Source organism: Sinocyclocheilus rhinocerous, unplaced genomic scaffold (assembly GCF_001515625.1).
Source record: "Sinocyclocheilus rhinocerous isolate Xijiao unplaced genomic scaffold, SAMN03320098_v1.1 scaffold539, whole genome shotgun sequence".
In the NCBI taxonomy this organism is placed as follows: Eukaryota; Metazoa; Chordata; class Actinopteri; order Cypriniformes; family Cyprinidae; genus Sinocyclocheilus; species Sinocyclocheilus rhinocerous.
The window spans coordinates 1191131-1207091 of record NW_015653003.1 but is presented as its reverse complement, the minus strand read 5'-3'; the positions used below and the strand labels follow the sequence as shown (position 1 = coordinate 1207091).

Below are 15961 nucleotides of genomic sequence, written 5' to 3'. Positions count from 1 at the left end.
TATTATATATATATATATAAAGTCATACTCAAACTGCATCTAATATAAATGCAAACAAATACATTTTCATTTAATTCCAGTTAAAATCTAATTAAGTGTCTGAAAACAATTTTCACTCTTAAGTGTATTCTTCTTTTTAAGTATATTATTTCAGGAGCCTAATAAGTACTCTTAAAAAGAAAATTTTTACAGAGACACCCGAGACTCCAGAACAGGCCATTGATATAGAATCAAAATCCTTTTGTTTTTTGAATCCTTCAATGCTTCGACATCAATTTAGAATATGGACTTCCATCGAGAAACTTTTGCTGTCAGTTTGAATTTTATTGTCCTGTGCTGTTGGTCCAGTTTGCATAATCTTTAGTACTGCATGTATCATCTAGTACACCTCCTAACAAAACTTGATAGACAGCAGGAGTGTGAGGACATTCTGAAGACACATTTCAAAGTTGTGTGTGTTTCGTTTTTTTTGCCAGATATGAGTCTTGGCCAATATGGACAGCAACAGACAAAAAGTGAAAACATGGTAAACTTAATCAACTTCTGATGATAGGAAGTGGCATTATTTTATCCATCCCTCTAGTGTCTGTGGAAAGCTGAATGTAACAGCAGAGTTTGGTTTATCTGGCCACACAATTAGGAAAGAGGCTATTGAAAACCATCCTCATTCCCACATTCAATTAACTCCTCTGGCAACGTCCCTCGGATCCAAAACACCACTGAAAAATACAGTACAAATACAGCATAAAGGTTATTTATTGGCATGGATGGTTCCATGAAGAGCCTTTTACATCCATGGAACCTTTCCATTGCACAAAAGGTTCAATACATAAACCTACATGTAATAGGAAGCATGTGGTGGCACGTAGAATGAAATAAACATCCTCCTTAAGGCACACTCTCTTCCTCCTCCCTGTCCCAGGTTGGTCTGTAAAGTCCCCCTTCATGTCTGCCTCAAGGTTAGGCCATTGTTTAGCCTAGAGCTATTGATGCTATAGTAATGTAGCTGGTTTGATAGTGTTCTTCTGGCTTCTTTTTGACCATGTATTTTGTCGCCCTTGGATGTTCTCATTATCTGTTTGCCCTCGAGGGACGGAGGCAAATCCCCACCACACCGGTCCAGGTTAAATGGATGAAGTGGACGCTGGCTGTGCTATTTCTTATTGAAGGAGTGTTCACTCTCTCTGATTGGACCCATGTTAGAGCACAATGTGACATTTGTTTTGTTTGACTTTAATAACTTTGTGAATATAGGCTGTTGTCATACTTCAGCTTTTCTCTGAATGTGTGACTACAGATTTTGCTTGATGAATCTTGCATTTTATTAATATTCTTGTGCTCTGACCTTGACTATTCAGAGTAGTCCGGTTTCTGTTGGCATTTGTTAAAAAGATCATTTTGACTAAAGATTAAAAAGCATGAAAATCATCTCTTAGAATCTCTAGAGAATTTTATTTATTTATTTAATTTTTTAATTAATTTCATGGTGACAATGAGTTTGATTAACAGTATGACAATTTAGGACAAACATGTAAACAAGTATTGCAAGGTGCGATGTGACTGAGATATCATACAATTTTCCTAAGGAATAAATGCTAAAAATGTAAGTACTTAAATTACATAAATTATTTGGTTAAGATTTAAGTACTTAGATGAAGTTCAGAAATGATACCATTGATCGATCATGAAAACAAAATAATTGCATGACATTACTTTTTTTTTTCACCTTGATCAAGATTCAGTAACAACATATGCAATCATGTCAAAAAGGGCCCTAATTTTTGTTATTTGTCTGTTTACAATTATATGCAAATTACTGTCACAAAATATACATTTTGTTTCTCCTCTATGCCCTGCCTTTCTGAAACGCGCCAATTTTTACTTTGTTTTAAATTTGTTTTCGGTCTGAAAAGCGAGGTGTGCTCTGATTGGCCAGCTATCCAGTTTGTTGTGATTGGCCGAATACCTCAAGCGTGTGACGGAAATGTTACACCCCTTACCATACTGTGATGGCGTGTCCCAGCCGGAGCCCCGCCTTTTTGAAACGCGTCGATTTTTACAAAGCTCATCGGTCTGAAAAGCGAGGTGTGCTGTGATTGGCCAGCTATCCAGTGTGTTGTGATTGGCCGAATACCTCAAGCGTGTGACGGAAATGTTACGGCCCTTACCATGCTGTGATGCCGTCTCCCAGCACGATGAGACAAAACCAATAAAACCCATTATAAACGAGGCATTTGTTGCATCCAGTGGGGACATAATTACGGATTATAATGACTTATACTGTCTTTTTACGCATTGTGTTGCATCGCGCCGCGTAAACATAAAACCATGTCTGCATTTGTGAGCTGAGAAATGACAAACAACAAGCGCTACTCTACACTGCCAAAAACTGGCGTTTGAATCATCAGTGGCAAATTCTTTAAATATAAAAAAACGTACTTACAGTCTGTGAGTCAGAACAGCCGGCATTGTAGTCTACTCTACCAGGTTCAGGAAACAGTCCTCCATAAAATGTGCTGCACACATCTGAATATTTGGGTTGAAGTGTTCTGGAACAGTGTTGTAAATACAACTTAACCACTGAGTTCTAGTCGTGTCCTCTTTTGGAAGACCAATCAAAGTAGTTTCGCTTTCACAACGAAACACAGCGTCACACACGGAGGCCTAGAGTGAGTGGAGGACGGCAAGGCCGGCGGATTCGACGAAGGAGTGGCCGGCCGGCTTGCAGCAACCACATGTGACGACCCCAGGCTGGACTCCGCTTCGTCCACGGTGAAAGCCGAACCGGCGATCCACAGCGCGAAGTTGATGTATTTCCTCAGCGACCAGCACAGATCAGCTCTAGGCATGACGAAGCGGATATCGTCCTCTTTTGGAAGACCAAACAAAGTAGTTTCGCTTCGAATCACACAGCGCCTTCACAACATGGCGGCGGCGGCAACAACAATACTACAGCGAGAATAAAAGTTACGCCTTCTTTCTTTGCGTGAACATTTGGGCGGCGTTATGCAAATCTTCACATAGTGAGATAGATATGTGGGGGCGTGTTAGAACGAGCCGTTTTAGCTAGGCGTGGTTGACTCTTAACTTTTATAAAGAATATCTCTTTGGATTTGAGACTTTACTCTTTGCAACTTTACAGATATTCTTCATGCACCAAGAGCTTGTAATACTTCAAAGAGAAAGGAAAAATTGAAATCGCATCATATGACCCCTTTAATATTTCAGAATCGCACAATAAATTAATTTAATAAACATTCCCAGTTTCTCTTAATAAAAAAGTTAGAAAACAAGCAGCATTATCATAACAATAGCAATTCTGTCAGAGTTTGGGTGACACTTGATTAATCTCATGGCAGTTCACAGGTATTTTGTCTTGTTAGTGAATAATCCAGTATGGAGATAGAATTGTTGCATAATTCCAAATAAATAGATTGTGATCCACAAATAAATGTAAAGAGGTTAACAAAAATTAAACAAATTGACAAATAAATAGAATGAGATCCAAAAATAAATCTTAGAGTTTCACAAACATGAATTAAATTCACAAATAAATAAAACGAGGTTTGCAAATAAACAATCATATTCAATGCATTTGTGGATCACTCACTGTGCATTTGTGAATAGCTTTCTGTGCATTAGTGGATTTTAAAACATTTCTAGCGTCAAGACACTGACAATCCACAAATGTGTGGACTCCACTCACCATCTACTCAAGCCAATTAGATAACAGCCACACTTCGCTGACCAATCGTAGCACATTCTCGCTATAGCCAATAATGTTTTTTTGCTTTAGCGCCTTGATGCTAGAAATGTTTCAGAATCCACAAATGTGCGCTACGCTACGATCCACAAATGCAGAGAAAGCCATTCACAAATCCACAAATGCGTGCAGCGATCTACAAATGTACAGGACAAGATTCACAAATGAATGCCAGGCAAATTTGTGTTTTGAGACATAAAAATATACTTGTGAATATTTTTTTTTATTTGCAAATCTCATTTTATTTATTTGTGAATTTATTTCATGTTTGTGAAACTCTAAGATTTATTTGTGGATCTCATTCAGTTTATTTGTCAATATGTTTAATTTTTGTTGAACTCTTTACATTTATTTGTGGATCTCCATAATCCACAACCCAAACTCAGATGAATTTTTGTCGCAGAACGCAGTGGTTTGACGTTAAATTCATTTTAATGATAGATTTGTTTCTTACAAACGTACAGCTTTTCACTTCACAAGACATTAATCGATGGACTGGAGTGGTGTGGATTAATTGTGGATTATTGTGATGTTTTTATCAGCTGTTTGGACTCTCATTCTGACGGCACCCATTCACTGCAGAGCATCCATTGGTGAGCAAGTGATGTGATGCTAAATTTCACCAAATCTGTTCTGATGAGGAAACAAGCTCATGTACGTCTCGGATGACTTGAAGCCGGGTAAATTTGAAGCTAATTTTTATTTTTGGGCGAACTATTCCTTTAAGCGCTGATTTTTGCATTCCATTACATCCATATAAAAATATATATATACTTTTAAGACAGTTTACTTCATTTTATCTATAGGATATGTAAAAGATTATCTCTCTCTGTCTGGTTTGGTAGTACTTTAGCTTTAGGGCAGCAACTGTTATTTTGCTTTTTTCCTCATATAGAGCAGCACGCTTTTAAATTTCCCTTTACCAGCTACTTAATGCTCAGAATATGGGGAGATGTAGGCTGCGCTTTGCTCCTGGTTGCTATGGTGCAGTCGACAGCAGGGTGGAATAGGTAATAAACATTTGTAGAGAGTTATAAATGATTCCCAGCTTAAATCCCTCTTGTCCTTTGCATGGAGACTTTCACCTTGTAAACCTTCAAAGGCACTGTCTGTATCAGCGGCGCCAGGACCGCTTTTAGCCCACATCCCATTTAAGATATTAAAAAACATTGCTCACCTCTGTTGGCTTGCATTAAAAGCACATTTCTGATTCTGGTTCTGAAAAGAAATGTCAGAATTCACTGATTTCAAGAGGCCCTTACGTTTATGTAGTCAATAATTGTGCAAGTTTAAATTTCAGTTTTGTTTTCTTTTATGTAAATATCAAATATTATGATATAATTTACATTTATGCATTTAGCAAACACTTTTATGCAAAGTAGAGCCAACACTATTTTTAATATGCCAGGTTTATAGACAACTAGATTATAGGAAGTAAGCTAGAGAAGAGCAGAAATGCAGAGAAATAAATAATGCACATCGTAGCAAACTTAAAACTGGCTTGATACTGAATCTTACTGTCAAAACAAGGTCATGCAAATGAAGTGTGTCTGATTCATGCAAAGTCTTATCGATTCATATTCAAGTTTTGTCCCGAATATTAGTTACTGGTAATACGACTGGATACTGAGCAATGTCATTGAGTGCTAATTAATATTCATGAGCTCATCCTTTCTATATAGTGTCATCACATGCATAATCTATTTCCCACCTCTGTTTTATCTTATGATTTGACAGTTCACATTTCTACTTGACAAGCCTCAAAGCCACTTCACAAAACCTGTTTAGCTAGTTAAATAAAGCAAGGAGATCAAGCCAAAAACCTACAAGAGGAAAAACACTAGGGGCTGAAGGTAGAGGGGGTCACGGGGGGCTTGAGGTCCAACAGCCAAAAACACTGGCATTCACGTGTAACCCAGGGCTAATCAGAGCAAGTGCCAAGAATCTGCAATAGTGAATGAAAGTGTGAATGAGAGATCTGGATAACTTGCATAATGTGTTTTTTTCCCTTTCTTTTCCCCTTTCATGCACAGTTCGAATATGCTGGTGTTATGGTTAGAGAGCATGGATGTGAGTTGTTTTTCCATCTTCCTTGTGTGGCCGAACTTCTGTATTATGAAGATTAGCATCACAGGCCATGATATTATTTGAATGAATGAATGAATGAATGAATGAATGAATGGAGATTTTTCTGTTAAAAAGTGTGATTGAGTGGGTAAGTCTTCAGGTGCTTTTCTGTCATTTTTTCTTTACCAATAGACCACCCAACCCCTTAGCAGCATTGTTTGGTATTTTGCCAGATTCTATTAAATTAAACGCATTACAGGCTGACAGTGTTGCCTTTGCAACTCTACTAGGCGACTTATTCTTATGAATTGGAAGTCAGCAGCTCCCCCTCCTTATCGTCAATGTGTTTTTGATTTTTTTATATGCCCTCAAGATGGAAAAGATTCGGTTCGCCAAAACTTTTTTTTGAAAGTGTGGAGCCATTTTCTGAAATATTTTAAGGAGACAAATATCTTAATTTATTTCTTTTCCCCCTATTTTATTTTATTAGTTATTTATTTAGTGAATAATTATGCTTGCATGGTGTTTTCTTTTTTCTTAATTTGAATTAATGTATGGTTGTATGTATATGTATATGTACTGTATCTCTATTATTTATACTATATTTATGTTATTTTTATTTTCTGTCTGACCTAAAATGAACCAAATAAAGCAAAAAAAAAAAAAAAATGTGATTGAGATTCAAACAATTTGCACAATTTTGCCAAAAAGTTTGTGATTATATATCAATAACTATCAAGTAAATAAATAAATTAATTAATAAATAATAATAATATGAATATGAATAAATGCAAAAATTAAACAAAATAAGAAACTGTTGTAATATTTAAAATTTTAAAAGTTGAGTATTTAAGAAAAATATTGTTTTACAGTACTGTACTGTAAAATTGCAATATACATTTTTATGGCTCTCTTAATTTTAGTTTTTCAGCTTTTATTTTGGTGGAAAATAGCTTCTATTGTGTTTACAGCAGCCGATTTATTTGCACTTGCCATTTCAAGTTTGGGAAGATGGTTGGCACATTATATTATAGCGCTAACAGCAACATGAAATTAATTACAGGGATATTTCACCCAAAAATTGTATGAAAAGAGCAACATGGAGATTCTGCTAAATTTCTTCTGTTGTGTTACATGGAAAAAGCAAATCTTCTGGGTTTAGAACAACACAAGGAAGAGTAAAACGACTGAACTATCCCTTTAATTCAGTGCAAGTGTCTTTTGGCATCATAGTCTGAACAAGAAAGGAGCTGGAAAGTGAGAAATTGCTTTGTAGAAGCAATGAAATCATAATGTTTACCAAGTTAATGATATTGCTCTTTGTTTTTCTTTTCCCTAGTGAAAGAAAAGCTGTGTTTTGGGACATGAATGGCAACTCCTGTGTCCTGTTTGTGTGGGAAAGAAACTATGCAGCAAAATAGGAATTTTCTCTCTTAAAAATGAGTGGAAACACTTAGAAACAGTCCAGGTACTGATTCTGCAGCCGCAGTCTTAGCGCACAGCACATATTTTCTGTCTATGTGGTTGGCAATCTGTTTACTTGAAGGGCCCTGTGCACACTGCACATGTTCCTGCATGTGCAGACCAGCCTAAGACAGAAATTGGAAATTGTTATGCAGGGAAAGAGCAGGATTTGAGTACTATCATGTCTTATAAGTGATTGTTTTTTTTTTGCATTAGAAAAACCTATTGATGTTAATAGGTACCAGATTCAATTACTCAATATATATGGGTAAAAGCAAGCACGATTGAGAGTTGAGGATTCAGAAGCGAATATAGCATACTATAGCTATTGATCTGCAAGTTGTTCCTTCATAAGCAACATGCCATGACAGGTCAGGAAAATATCACTATACCTTCACTATCAAATCCATTGAGTTTTCATGGTGAAGCTCCAGAAATGAAATAAGCCTATATCAAATAGAATGATATAGGCATATGTCGAAGTACTATGGTACTGCCATCTAATACCATACATTTATAAAACATGCTGTGAATTATAAAAGGGAAAATTCAAGGCACATTAGCGTTTTATTAAAGTCCAGACAATGATATTTGGAAAAAGTAATGGTGGTTGCGCAAGAACTGTGATGTTTTTGGTCTGGAGGCCTTTAAAATCCACTTTCCTAGGCTTGTTTGAGTTCGAAACAGAGAGTGTCTGTTGATCCCTGTAAACTGTGTTCACGGCCATACTGAGAATTTGCCTTTACCTGCCCCCATGTTTGCATCTATTTCAGGCCATATAAGAGATGAATTTGTTCTCAGAATTTAAGAGGCCTCTAAACACACCGGTGCTTTTCACACTTTATTTTGTGTAGGACTGCTTAAAATCTTCTTTATATTATGCATGCATATAGAAAGGGTGTGAACATATGCGAACATCCTCAGATCTGGAAAGTATGTTCATTGAATTTTTCAATCTACTGTATGTGCAGAGACTGCTATAAGTTAAACCATTTGTTGATTGTCGTCCCCTGTCGTTCTACTGTACAAACATGCTTGCTTTGTTGGGGCGGTTTAACATGTCAACCTGGTTCAGCCAATGACGTGACTTGGGGGTGTGGCTACCTGTTTGTCTGAGCAAAGGGAGATGGAAGGAAATTGTAATTGTGTTCGGGAAACCTGTTTGTAAGCCATTATGTGGACCCACTTTATATTAAGTGGCCTTAACTATGTACTTACATTTAAATTAATAATTTGGTACAATGCATTTATTGTGTACATACATGTTTTTACATTGTACTTATATTTAAAAAAATACCTGCATGTAATTACATCTGTAATTAATTTCTGTAATTACATTTATAATTACACAGTTGACCCATCCCTTACACCTTAACCCACACCCTTAAACCTACCCTTACCAACAAACCTGTCCCTAACATTACCCGTATCCCACCTCAATAGCAGCAAAAGTGTTTTGCAATACAATATGAACACAATAAGTACATTGTACTTAATTTTTGATGTAAGTACATAGTAGTTAAGGACACTTAATATAAAGTGGGGCCCATTATGTTTTGCAATTCCATTCCACTGGTGTTCCGTGGGTCAAACTGCTGCCAATCGTTCAGCTGATGTAAAAATCTTTCAAACAGTTTCAAGTGGACAAAAGAAGACTCGTTGATTGTAAACATTGGACAGTACCTAGAACAGGGCTTGCGAACCCCTAGGGGTTTGTGAGGGAACTGCAGAGTTGACGAAAATCTAATAATTAAGGAAATCTTAAAAATGGAAAACAAATAAGACTGCAGAGTTAATCAAAATAAAATAAAAATTGCGATATGCATATCACAATTATATCAAATTGCAAAAGGCTGCTATTTTAGTCTGATGCGCTGCATGTTTCAGTGTTCATTTACACACCAGCAGCTCATGATCCAGTGTTTTCAGTGTCTCGGTTCGGCTCAGTTCACAGTAAATGCTGATCCACAAAAATTCATCTCTGCCTGTTGTTGTTGTTTTTTTTGGACACAAGTTTTCAACTTTTTATCAGTTAATTTGTAAACGTGTTGTCAATTAAACAGTCTGTCTAAAGGTCTCCCCCTTTAGAAATGCGTGGAGGTTTAACATTTGAAAGTGAAGCACTGTAACTTGTACTGTAAATTAGAATTAGTATTATAATTATAAAATATAATTTTTGTAATACAATACAAATTTAATAATAATCATATTTATTATAATATATTATTATTATTAATTATTATTATATTTGGTCTATCATATATTATTGTTATTATTTCTTATACCATATATTATTATTTCTCAAATTGACTGCGTTTCTAAGAACAATAGTGTGAATGTAATGTGGACTGAGACACTATCACAACTAAAAAGATGTTTGAGTCCAAATTTAAAGTCCAGCTACAAAGTGAGTGCAAATACGTTTTTGTTTTTAAAATCTCTGTTCAGTCTTATTTGGTTCTTGCAAAGAAGTGTGAACACCCTCAAAAAGCAACTATTTCTATTGGCATCAAAGTGTGGCATTTCTTTTTGCCTGGATGTTTCAGCAACAGCAATGTGCGAGGTTTTCTTATGAGATGAAATGTTTATCGCGTCACAGATCAAATTGCAATTTCAATATATAACAAAATAATAACTATATATATATATATATATATATAACTATATATAAATCAGTCACTTAAAAATAAAACCATTCAAATAAAACACTAAAAAATTTGGAAATATTTTATTTGTTTAACTGCATGTCATGTGACCTTTAACTGACACCAGAGAACCGTTTACAAGCAAATGTATTGTTAAATAATTAATATATTAAATTAATAATAATAATCTCATGGGGTACTTCAAGAAAAAAGTTTGTTGAAGGTGTTTGGCTGACAAAAAAAGTTTTGAAATCCCTGACCTGTAACATTAAAGGGGTCATATGATGCTGCTAAAAAGAACATTATTTTGTGTATTTGGTGTAATGAAATGTGTTTATGCGGTTTAAGGTTAAAAAAACACATTATTTTCCACATACTGTACATTATTGTTTGTCCTCTATGCCCCGCCTTTCTGAAACGCGTCGATTTTTACAAAGCTCATCGGTCTGAAAAAGCGAGGTGTGCTGTGATTGGTCAGCTATCCAGAGCGTTGTGATTGGCCGAATACCTCAAGCGTGTGACGGAAATGTTACGCCCCTACCACATTGTGATGATGCCCTGTCAGGCCGGAGCGATGATTCAAAAACATGAAAACCCATTATAAACGAGGCATTTGTTTTTCGGCCGGCGGGCAAGAATATCTCTTTTGATTTGAGACTTTAGTCTTTGCAACTTTACAGATCTTCTTTATGCACCAAGAGCTTGTAACACTCCAAAGAGAAAGGAAAAATTTAAATCGCATCATATGACCCCTTTAAGACAGCACAACCTACGGATCAGATTGTATTTGTATCTTTCACAGCCTCATTTTCATTCACGTTTAATTAAATATGGCATCAGCTCTGACTTAGGTTAAAATTTTCTCCATTTGCCCGCCTTTGGCAGGTGTGACAAATAATCTCTGAGACCACAAATCTGTGAGAGACGGTCTGTTCTGAAACAGTATAATCTCGTTCAGACCCAGTGATAAATGACAAGGTACAGAATGAAGGATTTGAGGAGCTTGTCTCTGGACAGATGGGCAACGGCTGTTTTCATTTATTTATTTAATTCTTTTTTTTTTTGTGCTTGATATGGCTTAACTGCTGGGATCTGTGGGATCTCAACTTCTCTAATCCCTCGTCCCCTTGTTTTCAAAGTTAAGTTTCAAAGTTCAAATGACTCATCAGAATGGAGAACAAGGATTGAAGGCATTGTGTTCTTGTTCTGTTAAAATAACCCACTACAATCACAGAGCGGCGACTAAGGCCTCTGGCATGCCAAAAATGGTATTTATCACTTAGTACTGATATAAAATAAGCAGTCAGGACTTTTTCCATGTTGATGGCCAGGCCGTGTGAGGTTCAGAAAGACACTGTATACCTGGAATTGGACTGACAGATGTAGACGACTTTTATGGTCATGGAAAAGTACTGAAATGAATGTTGTGCTGATTATCACTCCTGCTTGGCGATAATCCACTTGAAATGAGATATTGTAAAATTCACTGCATATATCAGTTGCCACAAAGAAATCTGTGCATGGCTATTTTGACTTGCTGCTTTTTACTGTCTGAGACATAATGGATTTCTCTGTCTGATTCCCTCTAGAATCAGTATATGATCTTCTCCCAAAAGAGCTGCAGCTGCCGTCTTCCAGAGAGCAGAACGCAGCCGCTATGAGTCAAAAAAGTGGTGGAGAGGCAGGACCGCCGCCGTCGACAGCTGTTGCTGCAGGTAAGCTTTGCTTTCGTCTTTTAAACCATCTTTTCTCTCAGATGCTGAAGACTGGAGCTAAGGCCTGCATCGTGATGCATATTCACCTGCCCACATTTTCTGTGGTTAATTAATTTGGTTCATGAAAAATGGTCTTTTATATGACAGGTGGTTTGAGGGGAGGGCTTGGTGACATCAGAGGAAAGTCGTTTCAGAGGTGGAGCAAGCTTTTGATAAAAGATTACAGACAACTAATATTTCTTTCTTTGGAGTAACGTGCACTGATGAATTGTTTACAGTAAGACCAGGAATGTGCATGAAGATGTAAACAGGGACATTTAAGCACAGATAGCTGTTTTAATGGTAAATATTATAATAATACTCTAATTAGGAAAATCTATCTGATTGTGTTTAAATTGGTTTGTTGTCTAAATATAGAATGTTGTTCTTTTTGTGAATGTTGGACCTTGCTGAAAAAACGTAAGGAAAACCATCAAAAACATTTATTTTATGGGGAAAAAAAGATATTTCAGAGAAAACAAAAGTTTTTTGGGGCATCAGAGTAGCAAATATTTTTGCAAATAGTAATTAAATATAAATTTTAAAACTACATTTAAATCAAAAGCTTTTTTTACTTTGTATTTAACACACTGTGATAAATTTAACAATAATAATAATAATAAACCCTCAAAAACGAAATTCCATTTGGCGCTCCAGCATTGTTCTAGCTTTATGAATGAACATAATTGGCTCAGTGCCACTAGGCCCTAAATTTCCAATTTAAAAACAAAAACAAAAACCTAAATAAGAAAAGCTGTTTGGTATAAAAATCCAATGGGAGAAGTCGACATATACAAAAACAAATTCTAAATGCAAAACATATTCTCAGAAATGAATGTATAATTGCCAGTTACTAAAATTCTCCCTGACTTGCATTGAACAGTGAGGAAAGAGACTGTCCACGGTGAACACACTCCTCAGAACTTTTCTTTTGAGTTCCTACTTGTACATTCAAAATGCAATTCACTTTAGTTTCTTTTACTCTGCCCCTTTATCAAAGTGCCCAGGTTTAGGGTGAGTTTCTGTAAACCAGAAGTCTGTTGCCTTTGGACATCTGTACCTAACTGCAGCCAAATGCATCCCTCTGACGAGGCAGGACATGCTGGCTGCAGCTGAAGGAAGGTGACGTATTTTCCAGCTTAAATGAATTTCATTGTGGGATTTTAGGTTTCACTGCAAATTGGACTTGCTTCTTCTGGCTATTTTCTCTTCCAGTTTAATTAATATTTTATTGGTGTATATGTTTTGTTTATTTGTGAATATGTTCTTAGCAATCAGACTTGTGCTCTGGTATTTGCTATTTGTTTGACCTGTTGTTTGGCATTTGTTTTTCTTTGTTTGCTTGTTGTTTTGTGTTTTTGTTTTTTTTCCATTGTTTTGTTTTTGGTTGTTTCGTTTGGTTTGTTTATTGTTTTTGTTTTATTTTGCTTTGTTTTACATTGTTTTGCATCTACTATTTGTTTTATTTAGTTTTGTGAGGGACGACTCTTTTTGACACATTCTTGTCCCTTCAAACAGTGGCTGCGTTTACTGCAAACAGTGGCTACGTTTACTTCAAACAGTGGCTACGTTTACTTCAAACAGTGGCTACGGTTACTTCAAACAGTGGCTACGTTTTCAGTGTGCACAATTTTTGGTTTGATCGGACTGAATTCGTTCCGATTGATGAATCTGAATGTAGTGTTTACATGAACGCTAAATAAAGTGATCGGGTTGATGTGCGCGTTTATATGTCACAAGCTTCAAATCGGAATTGATTTTTTTTTACATGTGCACACTGCACAAATATAGACTTTCTCACTGTTTGCACATAATAACCACTCTCCTACACGGTTTCTTTATTTGTTTTTAACAGCAGAATTAATATATATCCATTTATGGATAAATAAACATATAAACCGCTGTGCCGTGCTGCTCATACTTATCACACAGTAAAAATGCCCCTCCCCGCGCCCAAAACGGGTTGCCTGTGGATGAGAATCCAAAACAAGGACTGGTGGGAGGTTGTCCTGCTCCACTTCACAGTTGCCGAGTCACAAATCAGGACACGCATTTATACAACACATTATTCAAAAGAAAGAACCGCTCGTTCCGCGCGTCATGCGTCATTACGCTATTCCTGCATCATTGCACATGCGCAGTTCTTTCAGTTTCGGGGTTCAATCCGATCGAGTGTTTACATGCACTCTCAATCGTATTAGAAAAGGAATAAACCACCCCCTTCAATCCGATCGAAATTTCATTCCGATTGAGCTCAATCGGATCGATTATGGTGTTTACATGAAGGCTTTTTAGTCCGATTGAGCCATCAATCCGATTACAAACGGATTATTTGGTTGCATGTAAACGTAGCCACTGTCTTCCCGCTGTGTTGAGTGCGAATATTTTGGGATTACCTGTATCATTGTCTTCTCTAACCCTAGCCTTTTATTACCTTTATTATCTTCTCTTTTACACTTGAATAATAGCTAAACATACATGCAAAGTGTTGTTCCTTTCTTAAGATGACCTTTCATGTGTTTTTTTTATTTATTAATTTTTTTTATATATACTTCCGGAAAATAATGGGCCAGTAAATAATTTTTAGTTATAATGTAAAATTAGGTTCTTATGCCCATGTGTTTCAACGAAACATTCTTGACGATTATCTGTACATCGAAATTGATATTTTGAGGCTCTTTAAAGTTTTAATGCAAGGCAATAACTCAACGTATAAATTAACTGGATTTTACACTAATGGTCAAAAGTTTGGAATACTTAAGATTTTTCATGTTTTTTAAAAGAAGTCTTTTCAGAAGTATCAAAAATACAGTAAAAAAAATCATATTACAACAACAAACTGTTTAAAGCAGTGCTCATTAATGTTTTTGTGGAAACTGATGCATTTTATGTTTCAGGATTCTTTGATGAATAGAAAGTTCAAAAGAACAGCATTTATTTGAAATAGAAATGGATCAATTTATTTCCCCTTGTTGAATAACTTACTTTCTTTCTTTCTTTCTTTCTTTCTTTAAATCTTACCTGCCCCAGACCTTTGAATGGTAGTGTATCACAGTTTTCACAAAAATATATTAAGCAACAAAAACTGTTTTCAGTTTATAATAATCAGAATTGTTTCTTGAGCAGCAAATCAGTATATTAGAATGATTTCAGATGGGTCATGTGGCACTGAAGACTGGAGTAATGATGCTGAAAGTTCTTTAAAACTGTAATAATGTTTCAAAATATTACAGATTATACTGTATTTTTGATCAAATAAATGTTCAGATCAGTTCACTTCCCTGTGTTCTACCCCCTGTCTGCCTCAAAAACTCATGGGACCCTCTAATGTGACCACGGGTCTCTAATATTGAGTCAGGATGACTTACTTCACCCAAATCATGATCGTGTTATTGTTATTTTTTATTTTTTTTAAATTTCAGTCACAATGAATTGACTGGAATTGGAATCAACTGCAAGTATTCTGCTGCCTAAATCAATAAAAGTGTAATTCTCTCACTGCTCCCCTGCAGGAATGTGTGTCCTCCATTGGAGAATTCAGATTACGTTTTAGTTTGGCCACTCGGGGCCCCTGTTGGCTTGTGTTACAGTTTCTATCAATAGTGAAAGCTCCGAGGATTCAGTATAACACAACACACTCAGGTTGCTGTGTTAAGTTGGCCATTTGCCGAGTAAAGAGTACAGTGTGGTCAAAAAACATGCAGGCGAGACTAATGAATCAGAGCGAGTCTTGTACCTCAGACACAGATTGTCCAAAGTTGAATTTACTGTCTGTTATCTAACTCCGTTTTATCATCTAATGAATATGAATATTTTGACTCTGTTGTGTTTGTCTGACCTGCATTTTTCCATATTAATGTTCCTATCAAAGTTGATGCTACACTGTCAGTGGTCTTCTTCAAACCCATTGTACACGGAAAGTTGATTTGCAGCCACTTTCAGCCACCTCAAAGAGACAGAAGAGAGAGTTTCAGTGTCTGTATTGTTGCACACCTGCCAAGAGGCTGCAACATAATACATAATGGAAAAACTCTGGCTTTGTAGTCCTCCGCCAGAACAGGTTTTCAATTAATTTCATTAAGAATTCTGCACAAACATAGGAGCAGATGACTCAAATGTCTCTGTATCAGATGTCAAACTGGCAAATCGTGTCTCCCTTATCTTGATGAAGTGTTTGTGACAGAGAATGAAAATAAGGATGGAAAAATAATCAGTTTTACAAATTTGAATTTTTTTTAATGCATTTGCTAACCTCCAAAAATGGTTGA

General features: G+C 36.1%; 1 protein-coding gene across 5 annotated transcripts in view; it reads left to right on the top strand.

The window, feature by feature from the left end:
• nfat5b (nuclear factor of activated T cells 5b) overlaps positions 1-15961 on the top strand; it is a 55430-nt gene that overhangs the window by 10101 nt on the left and 29368 nt on the right. For 2 of the 5 annotated variants that reach the window (XM_016521620.1, XM_016521619.1), the window contains exon 2: positions 11529-11654. In XM_016521620.1, coding sequence (XP_016377106.1) covers positions 11529-11654 — 126 coding nt within the window. Of the gene's footprint in view, positions 1-7169; positions 7299-11528; positions 11655-12353; positions 12816-15961 lie in introns of those variants that run through there. The other 3 variants (XM_016521624.1, XM_016521622.1, XM_016521621.1) reach the window with 2 other exon arrangements.